General features: G+C 40.3%; 1 protein-coding gene across 2 annotated transcripts in view; it reads left to right on the top strand.

The window, feature by feature from the left end:
• Pkhd1l1 (PKHD1 like 1) overlaps nucleotides 1-19180 on the top strand; it is a 175994-nt gene that overhangs the window by 22104 nt on the left and 134710 nt on the right. For both annotated transcript variants that reach the window (XM_087557314.1, NM_001034931.2), the window contains 3 exon segments: nucleotides 411-481; nucleotides 8121-8231; nucleotides 17973-18062. In XM_087557314.1, the coding sequence (XP_087413440.1) occupies nucleotides 411-481; nucleotides 8121-8231; nucleotides 17973-18062 (272 nt within the window).

Here is a 19180-nt window from a genome sequence, read left to right on the forward strand (position 1 = left end):
CATACCTTACGCGAAGATCAGATGACACAACATACTGAGAACTCTTAACTCAATGTTCATACATCTTGGGGGACACTAGGCAAAGGGACAGTGTGGGCTGGCTAGGGGAACAAGTTACCTATATACATGGGAGTCTTCATGTTGTGTTCTGTCCTCACACTTTTGTAAAAAAGAGAAAGGATTCCTAAAGTTGCTTTTCAGAATAAAAGGGAGAACCCATATACATGTATAACACACAAGCAAATGAGGACATAGAGCATTCATTCTACTGTCTTGCTCCAGTGGTTCTGCCCTGATACCTTGCAGCCATGCCATAGTTTCTATCACCATAGTAACCAAATTAAATAATAAAACCCTCAGTAAATGTCATTTTTTAAAACAAATAAGTTTTACGGTTTTTGTTTCAACAGGAGTTTCCCAGAGAACACGACATACTTTGTTTCCTCTCTCAATAAAATTTCAATGTTTCAAACATATGCAGGTATGTGACATTTCCCTCACTTTTGTGTGAGAATATGGTACACTACATTTCATCCATCCAAACATAGTAATGATGGTAAGGTATAGAGTACTCTATGTACTGCTAGAAAATGAACATTACCCTCAAGGATGTCACGCAATTGAAAGCCTAACAAAGAACTAGGTATTCTTAATATAATGTTGAAACTTCAACTTGTCTCAGTAGCAGAGAGAGCAGTGAAACACACTCCACAACTTTAGTTGTTGGTTGAGGGATGCAAATCTCTCAATTTCAACGACATGCCAATATCCCAAGGCTTGTGCTCTCAGTGTGGTCCACAAAAATCCCTTGGCAAACTTTAATTTGATTTAAATATTTCAAAGGAACCTCAGGTTAAACTACTCCCAAGAGACTATCAGAAGCAAATATCAAGTCTGCTGGAAGAGCTGTCCTTCTTCTGAGGTCAGGAGTAACAGAAGGACAGGCTAAGATTTTCATTAAAATTACGGTGAAAGAGTGTGAGTGATCAAATCAATTGGCTGTGGAAGATCTTGACTTGTCCTTTACACTTAGTTACTGCAAATGCACATGTAACAATAGTGTATAGAATTGTGAAATAATAATAAGTTATCCTGAGATTGAGGTAATTTTAGAAAATAATAAATCCAAATGATTTCATTGTATTTTTCATCTTTATTAAATTGGGTATTTCTTTTTTACATTTCAAATTTTATTCCCTTTCCCGGTTTCCAGGCCAAGATCCCCCTAACCCCTCCCCCTCCCTTTCTATGTAGGTGTTCCACTCCCCATCATCCCCCAATTACTACCCTTCCCCAAACAATCCCATTCACTGGGGGTCCAGCCTTGGCAGGGCCAAGGGCTTCCCCTTACACTGGTGACCCTACTAGGCTATTCATTGCTACCTATGAATTTGAAGCCTAGGGTCAGTCCAGTCAGTCTTTGGGTAGTGGCTTAGTCCCTGGAAGCTCTGGTTGGTTGGCATTGTTGTTCATATGGGGTGTCAAGATCCTTCAGCTCTTCTAGTCCTTTCTCTGATTCCTCCAACAAGGGTCCCGTTCTCAGTTCAGTGGTTTGCTGCTGGCATTCCCCTATGTATTTGCTGTATTCTTACTGTGTCTCTCAGGAGAGATCTACATTCGGTTTCTGTCGGCCTGCACTTCTTTGCTTTATCCGTCTTATCTAGTTTGGTGGCTGCATATGTATGGGCCATATGTGGGGAAGGCTCTGAATGGGCGTTCCTTCAGCCTCTGTTCTAAACTTTGCCTCATTATCCTCTCCCAAGGGTATTCTTGTTCCCCTTTTAAAGAAGGAATGAAGCATCCACAATTTGATCATCCTTCTTGAGTTTCATTTGTTCTGTGCATCTAGAGTAATTTGAGCATTTGGACTAATATCCACTTATCAACGAGTGCATACCGTGTGTGTGTGTGTGTGTGTGTGTGTGTGTGTGTGTGTGTGTGTGTGTGTGTGTGTGTTTGTGATTGGGTTACCTCGTTCAGGATGATATTTTCCAGTTCCATCCATTTGCCTATGCATTTCATAAAGTCAATGTTTTTGATAGCTGTAGAGTATTACATTATGTAGATGTACCATATTTTCTCTAGCCATTCCTCTGTTGAAGGGCACCTGAGTACTTTAGAGCTTCTGGCTATTATAAATAAGGCTGCTATGAACATAGTGCAGCATGTGTCTTGGTTATATGATGGAGCATCTTTTGGGTATAGGCCCAAGAGAGGTATAGCTGGGTCCTCAGTTTTCTGAGGAACCTCCAGATTGATTTCCAGAATGGTTGTACCAGTCTGCAATTCCACAAACAATGGAGGAGTGTTCCTCTTTCTCCACATCCTCACCAGAATCTGCTGTCAGCAGAGTTTTTGATGATAGACATTCTAACTGGTATGAGTTGGAATCTCAGGTTTGTTTTGATTTGCATTTCCCTTATGACTAAAGATGTTGAACATTTCGTTAGGTGCTTCTCAGCCATTCGATATTCCTCAGGCTTGAATTCTTTGTTTAGGCCTGAACCCCATTTTTAATAGGGTTATTTGTCTCCCTGCAGTCTAACTTCATGAGTTCTTTATTTATTTTGGATATAAGCCCTCTCTCAGTTGTAGAATTGGTAAAGATCTTTACCCAATCTGCTGGTTGTCATTTTGTCCTAACAACAGTGTCCTTTGCCTTACAGAAACCTTGTAGTTTTATGAGATCCCATTTGTTAATTCTTGATCTTAGAGCATAAGCCATTGGTATTTTGTTCAGAAAATTTTCTCCAGTGACCAAATGTTCGAGATTCTTCCCCACTTTTTCTTCTATTAGTTTGAGTGTATTTGGTTTGATGTGGAGGTCCTTGATCCACTTGGATTTAAGCTTTGTACAGGGTGATAAGCATGGATCGATCTGCATTCTTCTACATGCTGACCTCCAGTTGAACCAGCACCATTTGCTGAAAATGCTATCATTTTTTCATTGGATGGTTTTAGCTCCTTTGTCAAAAATCAAGTGACCATAGGTGTGTGGGTTCATTTCTGGGTCTTCAATTCTATTCCACTGGACTATCTGCCTGTCTCTGTACCAATACCATACAGTTTTTTTTATCACTATTGCTCTGTAATACTGCTTGAGTTCAGGGATATTGATTCCCCTGGAAGTCCTTTTATTGTTGAGGATAGTTTTAGCTATCCTGGGTCTTTGTTATACCAGATGAATTTGAAAATTGTTCTGTCTAACTCCATGAAGAATTGGATTGGAATTTTGATGGGGATTGCATTGAATCTGTAGATTGCTTTTGGTAAAAGGGCCATTTTTACTGTATTAATCCTGCCAATCCATGAGCATGGGAGATCTTTCCATCTTCGAAGATCTTCAATTTCTTTCTTCAGAGACTTGAAGCTCGTATCATACGGATCGTTCACTTGCTTGGTTAAAGTCACACCGAGATATTTTATATTATTTGGGACTATTATGAAGGGTGTCGTTTCCCTAATTTCTTTCTCGGCTTGTTTCTTTTTTGTGTAGAGGAAGGCTACTGATTTATTTGAATGAATTTTATACAGAGCACTTTGCTGAATGTGTTTAATCAGCTTTAGTAGTTCTCTGGTGGAACTTTTGGGCTCATTTAAATATACTATCATATCATCTGCAAATAGTGATATTTTGACTTCTTCCTTTCCAATATGTATCCTTTGATCTCCTTTTGTTGTCTGGTTGCTCTGGCTAGGACTTTGAGAACTATATTGAATAAGTAAGGAGAGAGTGGGCAGCCTTGTCTAGACCCTGATTTTAGTGGGATTGCTCCAAGTTTCTCTCCATTTAGTTTAATGTTAGCTACTGGTTCACTGTATATGGCTTTTACTGTTTCGGTATGGGACTTGAATTCCTTTTCTTTCTTGGACTTTTAACATGAAGGGGTATGTGTGGTTTTTATGTTTCAGTTTGTTTATATAGTGGATTATGTTGATGGATTTCTGTATATTAAACCATCCCTGCAGAACTGGGATGAAGCCTACTTTATCATGATGGATGATTGTTTTGATGTGTTCTTGGAATTGGTTTGCAAGAATTTTATTGAGTATTTTTGTGTCAATATTCATAAGGAAAATTGGTCTGAAGTTCTCTTTCTTTGTTGGGTCTTTGTGTGGTTTAGGTATAAGAGTAATTGTAGCTTCATAGAAGGAATTCGGTAGTGCTCCATCTGTTTCAATTTTGTGAATAGTTTGGATAGTATTGGTATGAGGTCTTCTATGAAGGTCTGATAGAATTCTGCACTGAACCCATCTGGACCTGGCCTTTTTTTGGTTGGGAGACTTTTAATGACTGCTTCTATTTCTTTAGGAGTTATGGGGATGTTTAAATGGTTTATCTGTTCCTGATTTAACTTCGTTACCTGGTCTCTGTCTAGGAAATTGTCCATTTCCTCCTGATTTTCAAGGTTTGTTGAATATAGGGTCTTGTAGTAGGATCTGATGATTTTTTCAAATTTTCTCTGATTCTGTTGCTATATCTCCCCTTTCATTTCTGATTTTGTTAATTTGGACGCACTCTCTGTGTCCTCTCGTTAGTCTGGCTAAGGGTTTATCTATCTTGTTGATTTTCTCAAAGAACCAGTTTTTGGTTCTGTTGATTCTTTCTATGGTCCTTTTTGTTTCTACTTGGTTGATTTCAGCTCTGAGTTTGATTATTTCCTGCCATCTACTCCTCCTGGGTGTATTTGCTTCTTTTTGTTCTAGAGCTTTTAGGTGTGCTGTCAAGCTGCTGACATATGCTCTCTTCTGTTTCTTTCTGCAGGCACGCAGAGCTATGAGTTTTCCTCTTACACAGCTTTCATTGTGTCCCATTAGTTTGGGTATGTTGTACCTTCATTTTCATTAAATTCTAAGAAGTTTTAATTTCTTTCTTTATTTCTTCCTTGACCTTGCTATCATTGAGTAGAGCATTGTTCTACTTCCATGTACATAGGGGCGTTCTTCCCTTATTGTTATTGAAGACCAGCTTTAGGCTGTGGTGGTCTGATAGGACACATGGGATTATTTCTATCTTTCTGTAACTGTTGAGGCCTGTTTTGTTCCCGATTATGTGGTCAATTTTGGGAAAAGTAACATGAGGTGGTAAAAAGGTATATCCTTCTGTTTTAGGATAAAATATTCTATAAATATATGTTAAGTACATTTGGTTCATAACTTCTTTTAGTCTGTCTAAGTCTCTGTTTAATTTCTGTTTCCATGATCTCTCCATTGATGAGAGTGGGGTGTTGAAATCTCCTTCTATTATTGTTTGAGGTGCATTGTGTGCTTTGAGCTTTAGTAAGGTTTCTTTTATGTATGTAGGTGCCCTTTTATTTGGAGCATAGATATTTAGGACTGAGAGTTCATCTTTGATGAATATGAAGTGTCCTTCTTTATCTCTTTTGATGACTTTTGGTTGAAAATCAATTTTATTCGATATTAGACTGGCTACTCCAGCTTGCTTCTTCAGACCATTTCCTTGCCAAGTGGTTTTCTAGCCTTTCCCTCTGAGATAGTGTCTGTCTTTTTCTCTGAGGTGTGTTTCCTGTAGGCAGCAAAATGCTGGGTCCTTGTTACATATCCAGTTTGTTAATCTGTGTCTTTTTATTGGGGGAATTTAGTCCATTGATGTTGAGAGATATTAGGGAATAGTGATTGTTGCTTCCTGTTATCTTCATGTTTGGAGGTGAGATTATGTTTGTGTGCTTCTCTTCTCTTTGTTTTGTTGCAAGATTAGTTTCTTGCTTTCTCTAGTGTGTAGCTTGCTTCCTTGTGTTGGGGTTTACCATTTATTATCCTTTGCAGGGTTGAATTTGTAGAAAGATATTGTGTAAATTTGGTTTTGTCATGGAATATCTTGGTTTCTCCATATATGTTAATTGAGAGGTTTGTTGGATACAGTAACCTGGGCTGGCGTTTGTGTTCTCTTAGGTTTTGTATGACATCTGTCCAGGATCTTCTGGCTTTCATAGTCTCTGGTAAGAAGTCTGGTGTAATTCTGAAAGGTCTGCCTTTATATGTTACTTGACCTTTTTCCCTTACTGCTTTCAATATTTTTTTTTGTTTTGTGCATTTGGTGTTTTATTACTATTATGTGAAGGGTGGAATTTCTTTTCTCGTCCAATCTATTTGGAGTTCTATAGGTTTCTTGTATATTTATGGGCATCTCTTTCTTTAGGTTAGGAAAGTTTTCTTCTATGATTTTGTTGAAGTTATTTACTGGTCCTTTGAGTTGGGAGTCTTCACTCTATTCTATACCTATTATCCTTAGATTTGATCTTCTCATTGTGTCTTGGATTTCCTGTATGTTTTGGGCCAGTAGCTTTTTCCGTTTTACATTATCTTTGACAGTTGTATTGATGATTTCTATGGAATCTTCTGCTCTTGAGATTCTCTCTTCTATCTCTTGTATTCTGTTGGTGATGCTTATGTCTACGGTTTATTGTCTCTTCCTTTGGTTTTCTATATCCAGGGTTGTCACCCTTTGTGCTTTCTTTATTGCTTCTATTTCCATTTTCAATTCCTTCACTTGTTTGATTGTGTTTTCCTGTAATTCTTTAAGGGATTTTTGTGTTTCCTCTCTAAGGGCTTCTATTTGTTTACTTGTGCTTTCCTGCATTTCTCTAAGTGAGTTCTTTATGTCTTTCTTAAAGTCCTCATCATCATGATCAAATGTGATCTTAAATCTAGATCATGCTTTTGTGGTGTGTTTGGATATTCAGTGTTTGCTTTGGTGGGAGAATTGGACTCTGGTGATGCCATGTACTCCTGATTTCTGTTGCTTGGGTTCCTGCACTTGCCTTTCACTACCAGGTTGTCCCTGGTGTTACCTTGTTTTATATTTCTGACAGTGACTTGACCTTCCTATAGGCCTGTGTGTCAGGAGTGCTGTAGACCTGTTTTCCTGTTTTCTTTCAGCCAGTTGTGGGAACAGAGTATTCTCCTCTCAAGTGTGTGGTTGTTCCTGTCTACTGGCTTTCCCTGTGGGCTGCATCCAGAAGGAACTGCCCCTACTTCTCCTAGGTCCCCTCCTAGTGCAGGGGGCCCAGATGGCACTAGGTGTTTTCCTCTAGAGTCAGAAATGTGGGAAGAGTATTTTCCTCTGGTTTTTAACGCTTGTCTGCCCCTCTGAAGGTCTAGCTCTCCCTCCCACGGGATTTGGTTGCAAGGAGCTGTTTGACCGGGTCCTTTCAGATCCCAGCACAGTCTGGACCACAGTGCTCCTGCAGCTTGACTGCTCCAATCTTCCCATGCCCAGAGGCACTATACAGTTTCCTTTTGGGCCAAGGATGTGGGCAAAGGTGGGCAGAAGTAGCGGTCTTTCCTGCCCTGCAGTATCAGGATTTCCCACACTTATGGGCGATCAGCTCTCTCTCCCATGGGGTTTCGATTTCATTGTATTAAATATTACAGATTATATGTAAATATAAGAAGAAAAATATTTATGGAAGCAATTACAAATGATTTATTGTATGTCTTAAACTGGGCTGTTTTAATAGTATAGCTAAACCTTTCTGTAATACGTATATGTATATACTTATAATACATATATGGAGATAACCGTAGTTAAATATAAGTTTTGAGAATTTATCAGCTGTAAGTCCAATGGCTAACATATTACCTCCTTGTGATCCTGGGGCTCAGAAGGTGAGGCTGGAGCTTTGCAGTGAGCTCAAGGTCAGTCCTGGCTGCTGAGTAACAGGCCCACCCGTTATACATAATCACAGCCAGCCAAACCCAGTGCTGCTCTACAAATATGTTTTTCTCAAGATCCTCTGGGAAGAGAAGTCCCTTAACTTTAATTGTGCATCCTTCATGGTGAGGAGGGGTTGAGCTGATTGTGTTCAACTCAGATTTTCTCTATTCTTTTTCTCAAACTTCTGAGTGCCAGGATCTCTTTAGTACCAGTCACTCTCCACCTCTGAGGACTCCATCAGAGCTGTGCTGTCAGACTCTTTGCTGGACCACACCAACAAAAGTTTGAATTAATTCATTTGAAATCCATTTGAGCTCTCTAATGCTTTCTTGTGTTAGACACGCTGACTAGGATATATGGAAATCTTTGTAAAAAAATAAAACAAATTGGATTAATGTGTGACATTTGCAACATTCTACAAAAATGTGCTGTTCTTCCTCAGAGGTCGCGATGGTTTCACCGTCTAAGGGCAGCCCAGAAGGTGGCACCATATTGACAATACATGGGCAGTTCTTCGATCAGACTGATCTCCCAGTGAGAGTGCTAGTTGGAGGTATTTTTAAAATACTTTTTATTGTACTACTTTATAAGAACAAATCCCACCTGTTTGGCAATTTGGATGGAATTTGCCTTTTCACCATAGCTGTTTTCTATTTAAAGCTGGACATTTTCAATAATTTTGGTTCTGTAGCATAACATTCTTCTTGTTGTAACCCTGTTTGACTGGGATTTGAGCTCCAAGTGGCACCAGAGAGCAGTATTCTGGCTGCCATCCTCCAGTTCCTCAACACAGATGCAGACACCCCTCCAGGACATTCTCTTAAACATCCTTTTTAAGCTGCACTTACCTTCCAATGAGTTTGCTAATAATGGGAGATTTTAGATGTCATTTAGAGAAACTCCAAAGCCCTTCCTATACTGTTCAGGCATTAACACTGATTACTGGTATTATTGGCCTTGGGAACATCATTAATATGCTACCTCTTTATAAAGGCAAATGGAGCTTGATTTTCTGCTGACAGATCGCTGTCACTTGTCTAGATCTCTCCTGGGCAAAGGAGCGACACAGCTATTAAGGGGTCTTAGATCAATGTAATGGTGAGGCTCCTCCCACCCAGATGTGAGTTACAATGACATCGTTACATGATAGGCAGAGGACAGATATCTGCCCATGCACTGGGCACATACATTCCATGATCTAGCCCTATTTTCAAGCTCTTTGCTACCTTTTAAGGATGGGAATCCATGACACTGCCAAAATGGTGTATCTGAAGTTTAAATATTCCAGACCATCAAAGGATTCTTGGCAAATATCTACTTCTGCATTCTCCTTGTTCAAATTTTTTATAGACTATGATTGTTGTATTGAAAATACTCAGCATGGCTCTCTGCTCCCAGACCCGGTGACAGAGAGACCCAACTGCCTGGTCAGGTGGGCACTCCTGAGGCTGCAGAGCGGAAGAGACCACCAACACTGCTCACCCCTGCCCACATCCCTGGCCCAAGAGGAAACTGTATAAGGCCTCTGGGCTCCCGTGGGGGAGGGCCCAGGAGCAGCAGGACCCCGCCGGACCCTGAAGGAAACAGACCGGATAAACAGTTCTCTGCACCCAAATCCCGTGGGAGGGAGAGCTAAACCTTCAGAGAGGCGGACAAGCCTGGGAAACCAGAAGAGACTGCTCCCTGCACACACATCTCGGACGCCAGAGGAAAAAGCCAAAGACTATCTGGAACCCTGGTGCACTGAAGCTCCCGGAAGGGGCGGCACAGGTCTTCCTGGTTGCTGCCGCTGCAGAGAGCCCCTGGGCAACACCCCACGAGCAAACCTGAGCCTCGGGACTACAGGTAAGACCAAATTTTCTGCTGCAAGAAAGCTGCCTGGTGAACTCAAGACACAGGCCCACAGGAACAGCTGAAGACCTGTAGAGAGGAAAAACTACACGCCCGAAAGCAGAACACTCTGTCCCCATAACTGACTGAAAGAGAGGAAAACAGGTCTACAGCACTCCTGACACACAGGCTTATAGGACAGTCTAGCCACTGTCAGAAATAGCAGAACAAAGTAACACTAGAGATAATCTGATGGCGAGAGGCAAGCGCAGGAACCCAAGCAACAGAAACCAAGACTACATGCCATCATCGGAGCCCAATTCTCCCACCAAACAAACATGGAATATCCAAACACACCAGAAAAGCAAGATCTAGTTTCAAAATCATATTTGATCATGATGCTGGAGGACTTCAAGAAAGACATGAACACACTTAGGGAAGCACAGGAAAACATTAATAAACAAGTAAAAGCCTACAGAGAGGAATCGCAAAAATCCCTGAAAGAATTCCAGGAAAACACAATCAAACAGTTGAAGGAATTAAAAATGGAAATAGAAGCAATCAAGAAAGAACACATGGAAACAACCCTGGATATAGAAAATCAAAAGAAGAGACAAGGAGCTGTAGATACAAGCTTCACCAACAGAATACAAGAGATGGAAGAGAGAATCTCAGGAGCAGAAGATTCCATAGAAATCATTGATTCAACTGTCAAAGATAATGTAAAGCGGAAAAAGCTACTGGTCCAAAACATACAAGAAATCCAGGACTCAATGAGAAGATAAAACCTAAGGATAATAGGTATAGAAGAGAGTGAAGACTCCCAGCTCAAAGGACCAGTAAATATCTTCAACAAAATCATAGAAGAAAACTTCCCTAACCTAAAAAAAGAGATACCCATAGACATACAAGAAGCCTACAGAACTCCAAACAGATTGGACCAGAAAAGAAACACCTCCCGTCACATAATTGTCAAAACACCAAACGCACAAAATAAAGAAAGAATATTAAAAGCAGTAAGGGAAAAAGGTCAAGTAACATATAAAGGGAGACCTATCAGAATCACACCAGACTTCTCGCCAGAAACTATGAAGGCCAGAAGATCCTGGACTGATGTCATACAGACCCTAAGAGAACACAAATGCCAGCCCAGGTTACTGTATCCAGCAAAACTCTCAATTAACATTGATGGAGAAACCAAGATATTCCATGACAAAACCAAATTTACACAATATCTTTCTACAAATACAGCACTACAAAGGATAATAAATGGTAAAGCCCAACATAAGGAGGCAAGCTATACCCTAGAAGAAGCAAGAAACTAATAGTCTTGGCAACAAAACAAAGAGAATGAAAGCACACAAACATAACCTCACATCCAAATATGAATATAACGGGAAGCAATAATCACTATTCCTTAATATCTCTCAATATCAATGGCCTCAACTCCCCAATAAAAAGACATAGATTAACAAACTGGATACGCAACGAGGACCCTGCATTCTGCTGCCTACAGGAAACACACCTCAGAGACAAAGACAGACACTACCTCAGAGTGAAAGGCTGGAAAACAACTTTCCAAGCAAATGGTCAGAAGAAGCAAGCTGGAGTAGCCATTCTAATATCAAATAAAATCAATTTCCAACTAAAAGTCATCAAAAAAGATAAGGAAGGACACTTCATATTCATCAAAGGAAAAATCCACCAAGATGAACTCTCAATCCTAAATATCTATGCCCCAATTACAAGGGCACCTACATACGTAAAAGAAACCTTACTAAAGCTCAAAACACACATTGCACCTCACACAATAATAGTGGGAGATTTCAACACCCCACTCTCATCAATGGACACATCATGGAAACAGAAATTAAACAGTGATGTAGACAGACTAAGAGAAGTCATGAGCCAAATGGACTTAACGGATATTTATAGAACATTCTATCCTAAAGCAAAAGGATATACCTTCTTCTCAGCTCCTCATGGTACTTTCTCCAAAATTGACCATATAATTGGTCAAAAAACGGGCCTCAACAGGTACAGAAAGATAGAAATAATCCCATGCGTGCTATCGGACCACCACGGCCTAAAACTGGTCTTCAATAACAATAAGGGAAGAATGCCCACATATACGTGGAAATTGAACAATGCTCTACTCAATGATAACCTGGTCAAGGAAGAAATAAAGAAAGAAATTAAAAACTTTTTAGAATTTAATGAAAATGAAGATACAACATACTCAAACTTATGGGACACAATGAAAGCTGTGCTAAGAGGAAAACTCATAGCGCTGAGTGCCTGCAGAAAGAAACAGGAAAGAGCATATGTCAGCAGCTTGACAGCACACCTAAAAGCTCTAGAACAAAAAGAAGCAAATACACCCAGGAGGAGTAGAAGGCAGGAAATAATCAAACTCAGAGCTGAAATCAACCAAGTAGAAACAAAAAGGACCATAGAAAGAATCAACAGAACCAAAAGTTGGTTCTTTGAGAAAATCAACAAGATAGATAAACCCTTAGCCAGACTAACGAGAGGACACAGAGAGTGTGTCCAAATTAACAAAATCAGAAATGAAAAGGGAGACATAACTACAGATTCGGAGGAAATTCAAAAAATCATCAGATCTTACTATAAAAACCTATATTCAACAAAATTTGAAAATCTTCAGGAAATGGACAATTTCCTAGACAGATACCAGGTATCGAAGTTAAATCAGGAACAGATAAACCAGTTAAACAACCCCATAACTCCTAAGGAAATAGAAGCAGTCATTAAAGGTCTCCCAACCAAAAAGAGCCCAGGTCCAGACGGGTTTAGTGCAGAATTCTATCAAACCTTCATAGAAGACCTCATACCAATATTATCCAAACTATTCCACAAAATTGAAACAGATGGAGCCCTACCGAATTCCTTCTACGAAGGCACAATTACTCTTATACCTAAACCACACAAAGACACAACAAAGAAAGAGAACTTCAGACCAATTTCCCTTATGAATATCGACACAAAAATACTCAATAAAATTCTGGCAAACCGAATTCAAGAGCACATCAAAACAATCATCCACCATGATCAAGTAGGCTTCATCCCAGGCATGAAGGGATGGTTTAATATACGGAAAACCATCAACGTGATCCATTATATAAACAAACTGAAAGAACAGAACCACATGATCATTTCATTAGATGCTGAGAAAGCATTTGAAAAAATTCAACACCCCTTCATGATAAAAGTCCTGGAAAGAATAGGAATTCAAGGCCCATACCTAAACATAGTAAAAGCCATATACAGCAAACCAGTTGCTAACATTAAACTAAATGGAGAGAAACTTGAAGCAATCCCACTAAAATCAGGGACTAGACAAGGCTGCCCACTCTCTCCCTACTTATTCAATATAGTTCTTGAAGTTCTAGCCAGAGCAATCAGACAACAAAAGGAGATCAAAGGGATACAGATCGGAAAAGAAGAGGTCAAAATATCACTATTTGCAGATGACATGATAGTATATTTAAGTGATCCCAAAAGTTCCACCAGAGAACTACTAAAGCTGATAAACAACTTCAGCAAAGTGGCTGGGTATAAAATTAACTCAAATAAATCAGTTGCCTTCCTCTATACAAAAGAGAAACAAGCCGAGAAAGAAATTAGGGAAACGACACCCTTCATAATAGACCCAAATAATACAAAGTACCTCGGTGTGACTTTAACCAAGCAAGTAAAAGATCTGTACAATAAGAACTTCAAGACACTGAGGAAAGAAATTGAAGAAGACCTCAGAAGATGGAAAGATCTCCCATGCTCATGGATTGGCAGGATTAATATAGTAAAAATGGCCATTTTACCAAAAGCAATCTACAGATTCAATGCAATCCCCATCAAAATACCAATCCAATTCTTCAAAGAGTTAGACAGAACAATTTGCAAATTCATCTGGAATAACAAAAAACCCAGGATAGCTAAAGCTATCCTCAACAATAAAAGGACTTCAGGGGGAATCACTATCCCTGAACTCAAGCAGTATTACAGAGCAATAGTGATAAAAACTGCATGGTATTGGTACAGAGACAGACAGATAGACCAATGGAATAGAATTGAAGACCCAGAAATGAACCCACACACCTATGGTCACTTGATTTTTGACAAAGGAGCCAAAACCATCCAATGGAAAAAAGATAGCATTTTCAGCAAATGGTGCTGGTTCAACTGGAGGGCAACATGTAGAAGAATGCAGATCGATCCATCCTTATCACCCTGTACAAAGCTTAAGTCCAAGTGGATCAAGGACCTCCACATCAAACCAGACACACTCAAACTAATAGAAGAAAAACTAGGGAAGCATCTGGAACACATGGGCACTGGAAAAAATTTCCTGAACAAAACACCAATGGCTTATGCTCTAAGATCAAGAATCGACAAATGGGATCTCATAAAACTGCAAAGCTTCTGTAAGGCAAAGGACACTGTGGTTAGGACAAAACGGCAACCAACAGATTGGGAAAAGATCTTTACCAATCCTACAACAGATAGAGGCCTTATGTCCAAAATATACAAAGAACTCAAGAAGTTAGACCGCAGGGAAACAAATAACCTTATTAAAAAATGGGGTTCAGAGCTAAACAAAGAATTCACAGCTGAGGAATGCCGAATGGCTGAGAAACACCTAAAGAAATGTTCAACATCTTTAGTCATAAGGGAAATGCAAATCAAAACAACCCTGAGATTTCACCTCACACCAGTGCGATTGGCTAAGATCAAAAACTCAGGTGACAGCAGATGCTGGCGAGGATGTGGAGAAAGAGGAACACTCCTCCATTGTTGGTGGGATTGCAGACTGGTAAAACCATTCTGGAAATCAGTCTGGAGGTTCCTCAGAAAATTGGACATTGAACTGCCTGAGGATCCAGCTATACCTCTCTTGGGCATATACCCAAAAGATGCCTCAACATATAAAAGAGACACGTGCTCCACTATGTTCATCGCAGCCTTATTTATAATAGCCAGAAAATGGAAAGAACCCAGATGCCCTTCAACAGAGGAATGGATACAGAAAATGTGGTACATCTACACAATGGAATATTACTCAGCTATCAAAAACAACGAGTTTATGAAATTCGTAGGCAAATGGTTGGAACTGGAAAATATCATCCTGAGTGAGCTAACCCAATCACAGAAAGACATACATGGTATGCACTCATTGATAAGTGGCTATTAGCCCAAATGCTTGAATTACCCTAGATCCCTAGAACAAACGAAACTCAAGACGGATGATCAAAATGTGAATGCTTCACTCCTTCTTTAAATGAGGAAAAAGAATACCCTTGGCAGGGAAGGGAGAGGCAAAGATTAAAACAGAGACTGAAGGAACACCCATTCAGAGCCTGCCCCACATGTGGCCCATACATATACAGCCACCCAATTAGACAAGATGGATGAAGCAAAGAAGTGCAGACCGACAGGAGCCGGATGTAGATCGCTCCTGAGAGACACAGCCAGAATACAGCAAATATAGAGGCGAATGCCAGCAGCAAACCACTGAACTGAGAATAGGTCCCCTATTGAAGGAATCAGAGAAAGAACTGGAAGAGCTTGAAGGGGCTCGAGACCCCAAAAGTACAACAATGCCAAGCAACCAGAGCTTCCAGGGACTAAGCCACTACCTAAAGACTATACATGGACTGACCCTGGACTCTGACCCCATAGGTAGCAATGAATATCCTAGTAAGAGCACCAGTGGAAGGGGAAGCCCTGGGTCCTGCTAAGACTGAACCCCCAGTGAACTAGTCTATGGGGGGAGGGCGGCAATGGGGGGAGGGTTGGGAGGGGAACACCCATAAGGAAGGGGAGGAGGGAGGGGGATGTTTGCCCGGAAACCGGGAAAGGGAATAACACTCGAAATGTATATAAGAAATACTCAAGTTAATAAAAAAAAAATGTGAAATTAAAAAAAAAAAAAAAAACAAAACACCAATGGCTTATGCTCTAAGATCAAGAATCGACAAATGGGATCTCATAAAACTGCAAAGCTTCTGTAAGGCAAAGGACACTGTGGTTAGGACAAAACGGCAACCAACAGATTGGGAAAAGATCTTTACCAATCCTACAACAGATAGAGGCCTTATATCCAAAATATACAAAGAACTCAAGAAGTTAGACCGCAGGGAAACAAATAACCCTATTAAAAAATGGGGTTCAGAGCTAAACAAAGAATTCACAGCTGAGGAATGCCGAATGGCTGAGAAACACCTAAAGAAATGTTCAACATCTTTAGTCATAAGGGAAATGCAAATCAAAACAACCCTGAGATTTCACCTCACACCAGTGCGATTGGCTAAGATCAAAAACTCAGGTGACAGCAGATGCTGGCGAGGATGTGGAGAAAGAGGAACACTCCTCCATTGTTGGTGGGATTGCAGACTGGTAAAACCATTCTGGAAATCAGTCTGGAGGTTCCTCAGAAAATTGGACATTGAACTGCCTGAGGATCCAGCTATACCTCTCTTGGGCATATACCCAAAAGATGCCTCAACATATAAAAGAGACACGTGCTCCACTATGTTCATCGCAGCCTTATTTATAATAGCCAGAAAATGGAAAGAACCCAGATGCCCTTCAACAGAGGAATGGATACAGAAAATGTGGTACATCTACACAATGGAATATTACTCAGCTATCAAAAACAACGAGTTTATGAAATTCGTAGGCAAATGGTTGGAACTGGAAAATATCATCCTGAGTGAGCTAACCCAATCACAGAAAGACATACATGGTATGCACTCATTGATAAGTGGCTATTAGCCCAAATGCTTGAATTACCCTAGATCCCTAGAACAAACGAAACTCAAGACGGATGATCAAAATGTGAATGCTTCACTCCTTCTTTAAATGAGGAAAAAGAATACCCTTGGCAGGGAAGGGAGAGGCAAAGATTAAAACAGAGACTGAAGGAACACCCATTCAGAGCCTGCCCCACATGTGGCCCATACATATACAGCCACCCAATTAGACAAGATGGATGAAGCAAAGAAGTGCAGACCGACAGGAGCCGGATGTAAATCGCTCCTGAGAGACACAGCCAGAATACAGCAAATATAGAGGCGAATGCCAGCAGCAAACCACTGAACTGAGAATAGGTCCCCTATTGAAGGAATCAGAGAAAGAACTGGAAGAGCTTGAAGGGACTCGAGACCCCAAAAGTACAACAATGCTAAGCAACCAGAGCTTCCAGGGACTAAGCCACTACCTAAAGACTATACATGGACTGACCCTGGACTCTGACCTCATAGGTAGCAATGAATATCCTAGTAAGAGCACCAGTGGAAGGGGAAGCCCTGGGTCCTGCTAAGACTGAACCCCCAGTGAACTAGACTATGGGGGGAGGGCGGCAATGGGGGGAGGGTTGGGAGGGGAACACCCATAAGGAAGGGGAGGGGGGATGGGGATGTTTGCCCGGAAACCGGGAAAGGGAATAACACTCGAAATGTATATAAGAAATACTCAAGTTAATAAAAAAAAAAAAAAAAAAAAGAAAATACTCAGCATGGACTGGCCTTATGTGAGGCATATGCTAGACTCTAAAATATAGGCTCTTCTGCCAAGTGCAGTGCAAGTGTGTTTACACGGAAGTGTTAGTGTTTCTCCTGGGACGCTTGCCTGTTTTGCTTGAGGTCTACCCATTAAAACACCATTTATAAATTGCTGAAGAACTTGCATGAAGGTACCGAGTTTCCATTTGAGATCATTGAGAATCCTCTACCTTCACACAATCTGAACCTCTTTCGTGTTTAATTCTCAGTAGAAAAGCAAATGTGAAGGCTTTCCTTTGGATCCCGAGATGACATGTTTTTACTTAACTGTAATTTTATCTTCTTTTTTCCCATATTTTTCTCAGAAATAATGAAAATTTCTACCTCTCAGATTTGTTCTGTTGCCAGGAAATATTTTTCTTTTTGGGGAAGTGTAAAAGCTGGTGAATTACAAGCCTGCTGGAGAATATATGAGGGGAATAATAGTCCTAACTTTGCCATTTGATTATAGTTTTTTTTTTCATTAAAATAGCATTTCTAGGACTAGAGAGATTGTTTAGGTGTTAAGAATAGCTTATGCGAGGGTTGGGGATTTAGCTCAGTGGTAGAGTGCTTGCCTAGGAAGCGCAAGGCCCTGGGTTCGGTCCCCAGCTCCGGGGGGGGGGGGGGGGAAGCGCTCACAGTGAGATCAGATTTAATTTCCAGTACCTAAATGGTGGTTCACAACCATTAATAACTCCAGTTCCAGGGAATCCGATGCCCTTTTCTGAGCTTTCCAAACATCAAGCAAGCATGTTGTGGGCTAACACACACTCAGGCAAAACAAACGTAAATTAAAATGAATAAATCTAATAAAAACTTTAAAAAGGGTTTTAAGATAGGTTGGTTGTTTTGCATTCAAAAGCCTGTTTGTAAAAGTTCTATATTTTGCTTTTGTGTAGGCCAAGCCTGTGACATTTTGAATGTCACAGAAAATACTATATACTGCAAGACTCCTCCCAAACCACATGTCCTCAAAGCCACATATCCAGGTAAGTTGCCAGAACTGAGGATGGCAAGTTTCTATATCTGGAAGAAAAATTATTACTGACATATATTCTTAGTTTAAAAATATTAGCTGAACTTTAGGAACTCAGATAAATTTCCTCAAAGCTTTCTAGCTTCAGTTTTCTCGGTTCACAGATATTTTTTATAGCAGTCACTTTATCAGCTGGGCCATCTCTGTAGCCCCAAGAAGTGTTTTTATTGAAGTGGCTGCAGCAAAGCTATACCAGTGGAGGAAAACCAATCCCTAATATCTTTTTGTAAAATTGTGTGACTTTATTGAAAAAAAATGAAATGGTACATTTCTTTAGATTCCACTGTGCTAACTGAATATAGGCACAGTCATTGTGGAAATTTCAACCACCCATAAGGCCTCAACAATGCACAAAAATCTACAGGCAATTAAGGACTGCTAAGACTGGGATAAATTGTCTTTACCAGGGAAGAACATACCAAATAGTGCCCAATACTAAACAGTCAGCCCTGAAAATATGTATATAAATAACTTTATGCAGACAGAGCAGGTCATGTTCAGGAATATATGTGTGTATATACACGCATACAATATGAATTAATGAAAAGGAAGCGTGAATTTGGAGAAGAATAGTGAGAGCTATATAGGATTTTGACAAATAAAAGGGTAGAAATACTCTAACAGAAGTATAACCTCAAAAATAAAAAAATTATGCTTTTATAAAAAGATTAAAAATACTTTTTTGCATGCTTAAAACTGTAAAAGTGGGAGATTAAATCTTACAGGTTTAGAATGATCTAGGCATAGATTAGGGGAAAGGAATGCAGTTCAAAGTTCTTTTTGGCTGTTCTTGTTATATCTGTGTGAAATTTCCATGCACGGCCATCCTGGGTTTTGCATCTTTAAGTGACTGAAAGTCCCATATGTAGCAGAAGATGGCCTTGTCAGGCATCAATGGGAGCAGAGGCCCTTGGTCCTGTGAAGGCTCTATATCCCAGTGTAGGGGACTGTCATGGCAGGGAGGCAGCAGGGAGTGGGTGGCTGGGTGGGGGAGCACCCTCATAGAAGCAGGGGGAGGGGGGATGGGTAGGGGAGTTCCACAGGGGAAACCTGGAAAGTAGATAACATTTG

Source organism: Rattus norvegicus, chromosome 7 (assembly GCF_021556685.1).
Source record: "Rattus norvegicus strain SHRSP/BbbUtx chromosome 7, alternate assembly SHRSP_T2T, whole genome shotgun sequence".
Classification (NCBI taxonomy): domain Eukaryota; kingdom Metazoa; phylum Chordata; class Mammalia; order Rodentia; family Muridae; genus Rattus; species Rattus norvegicus.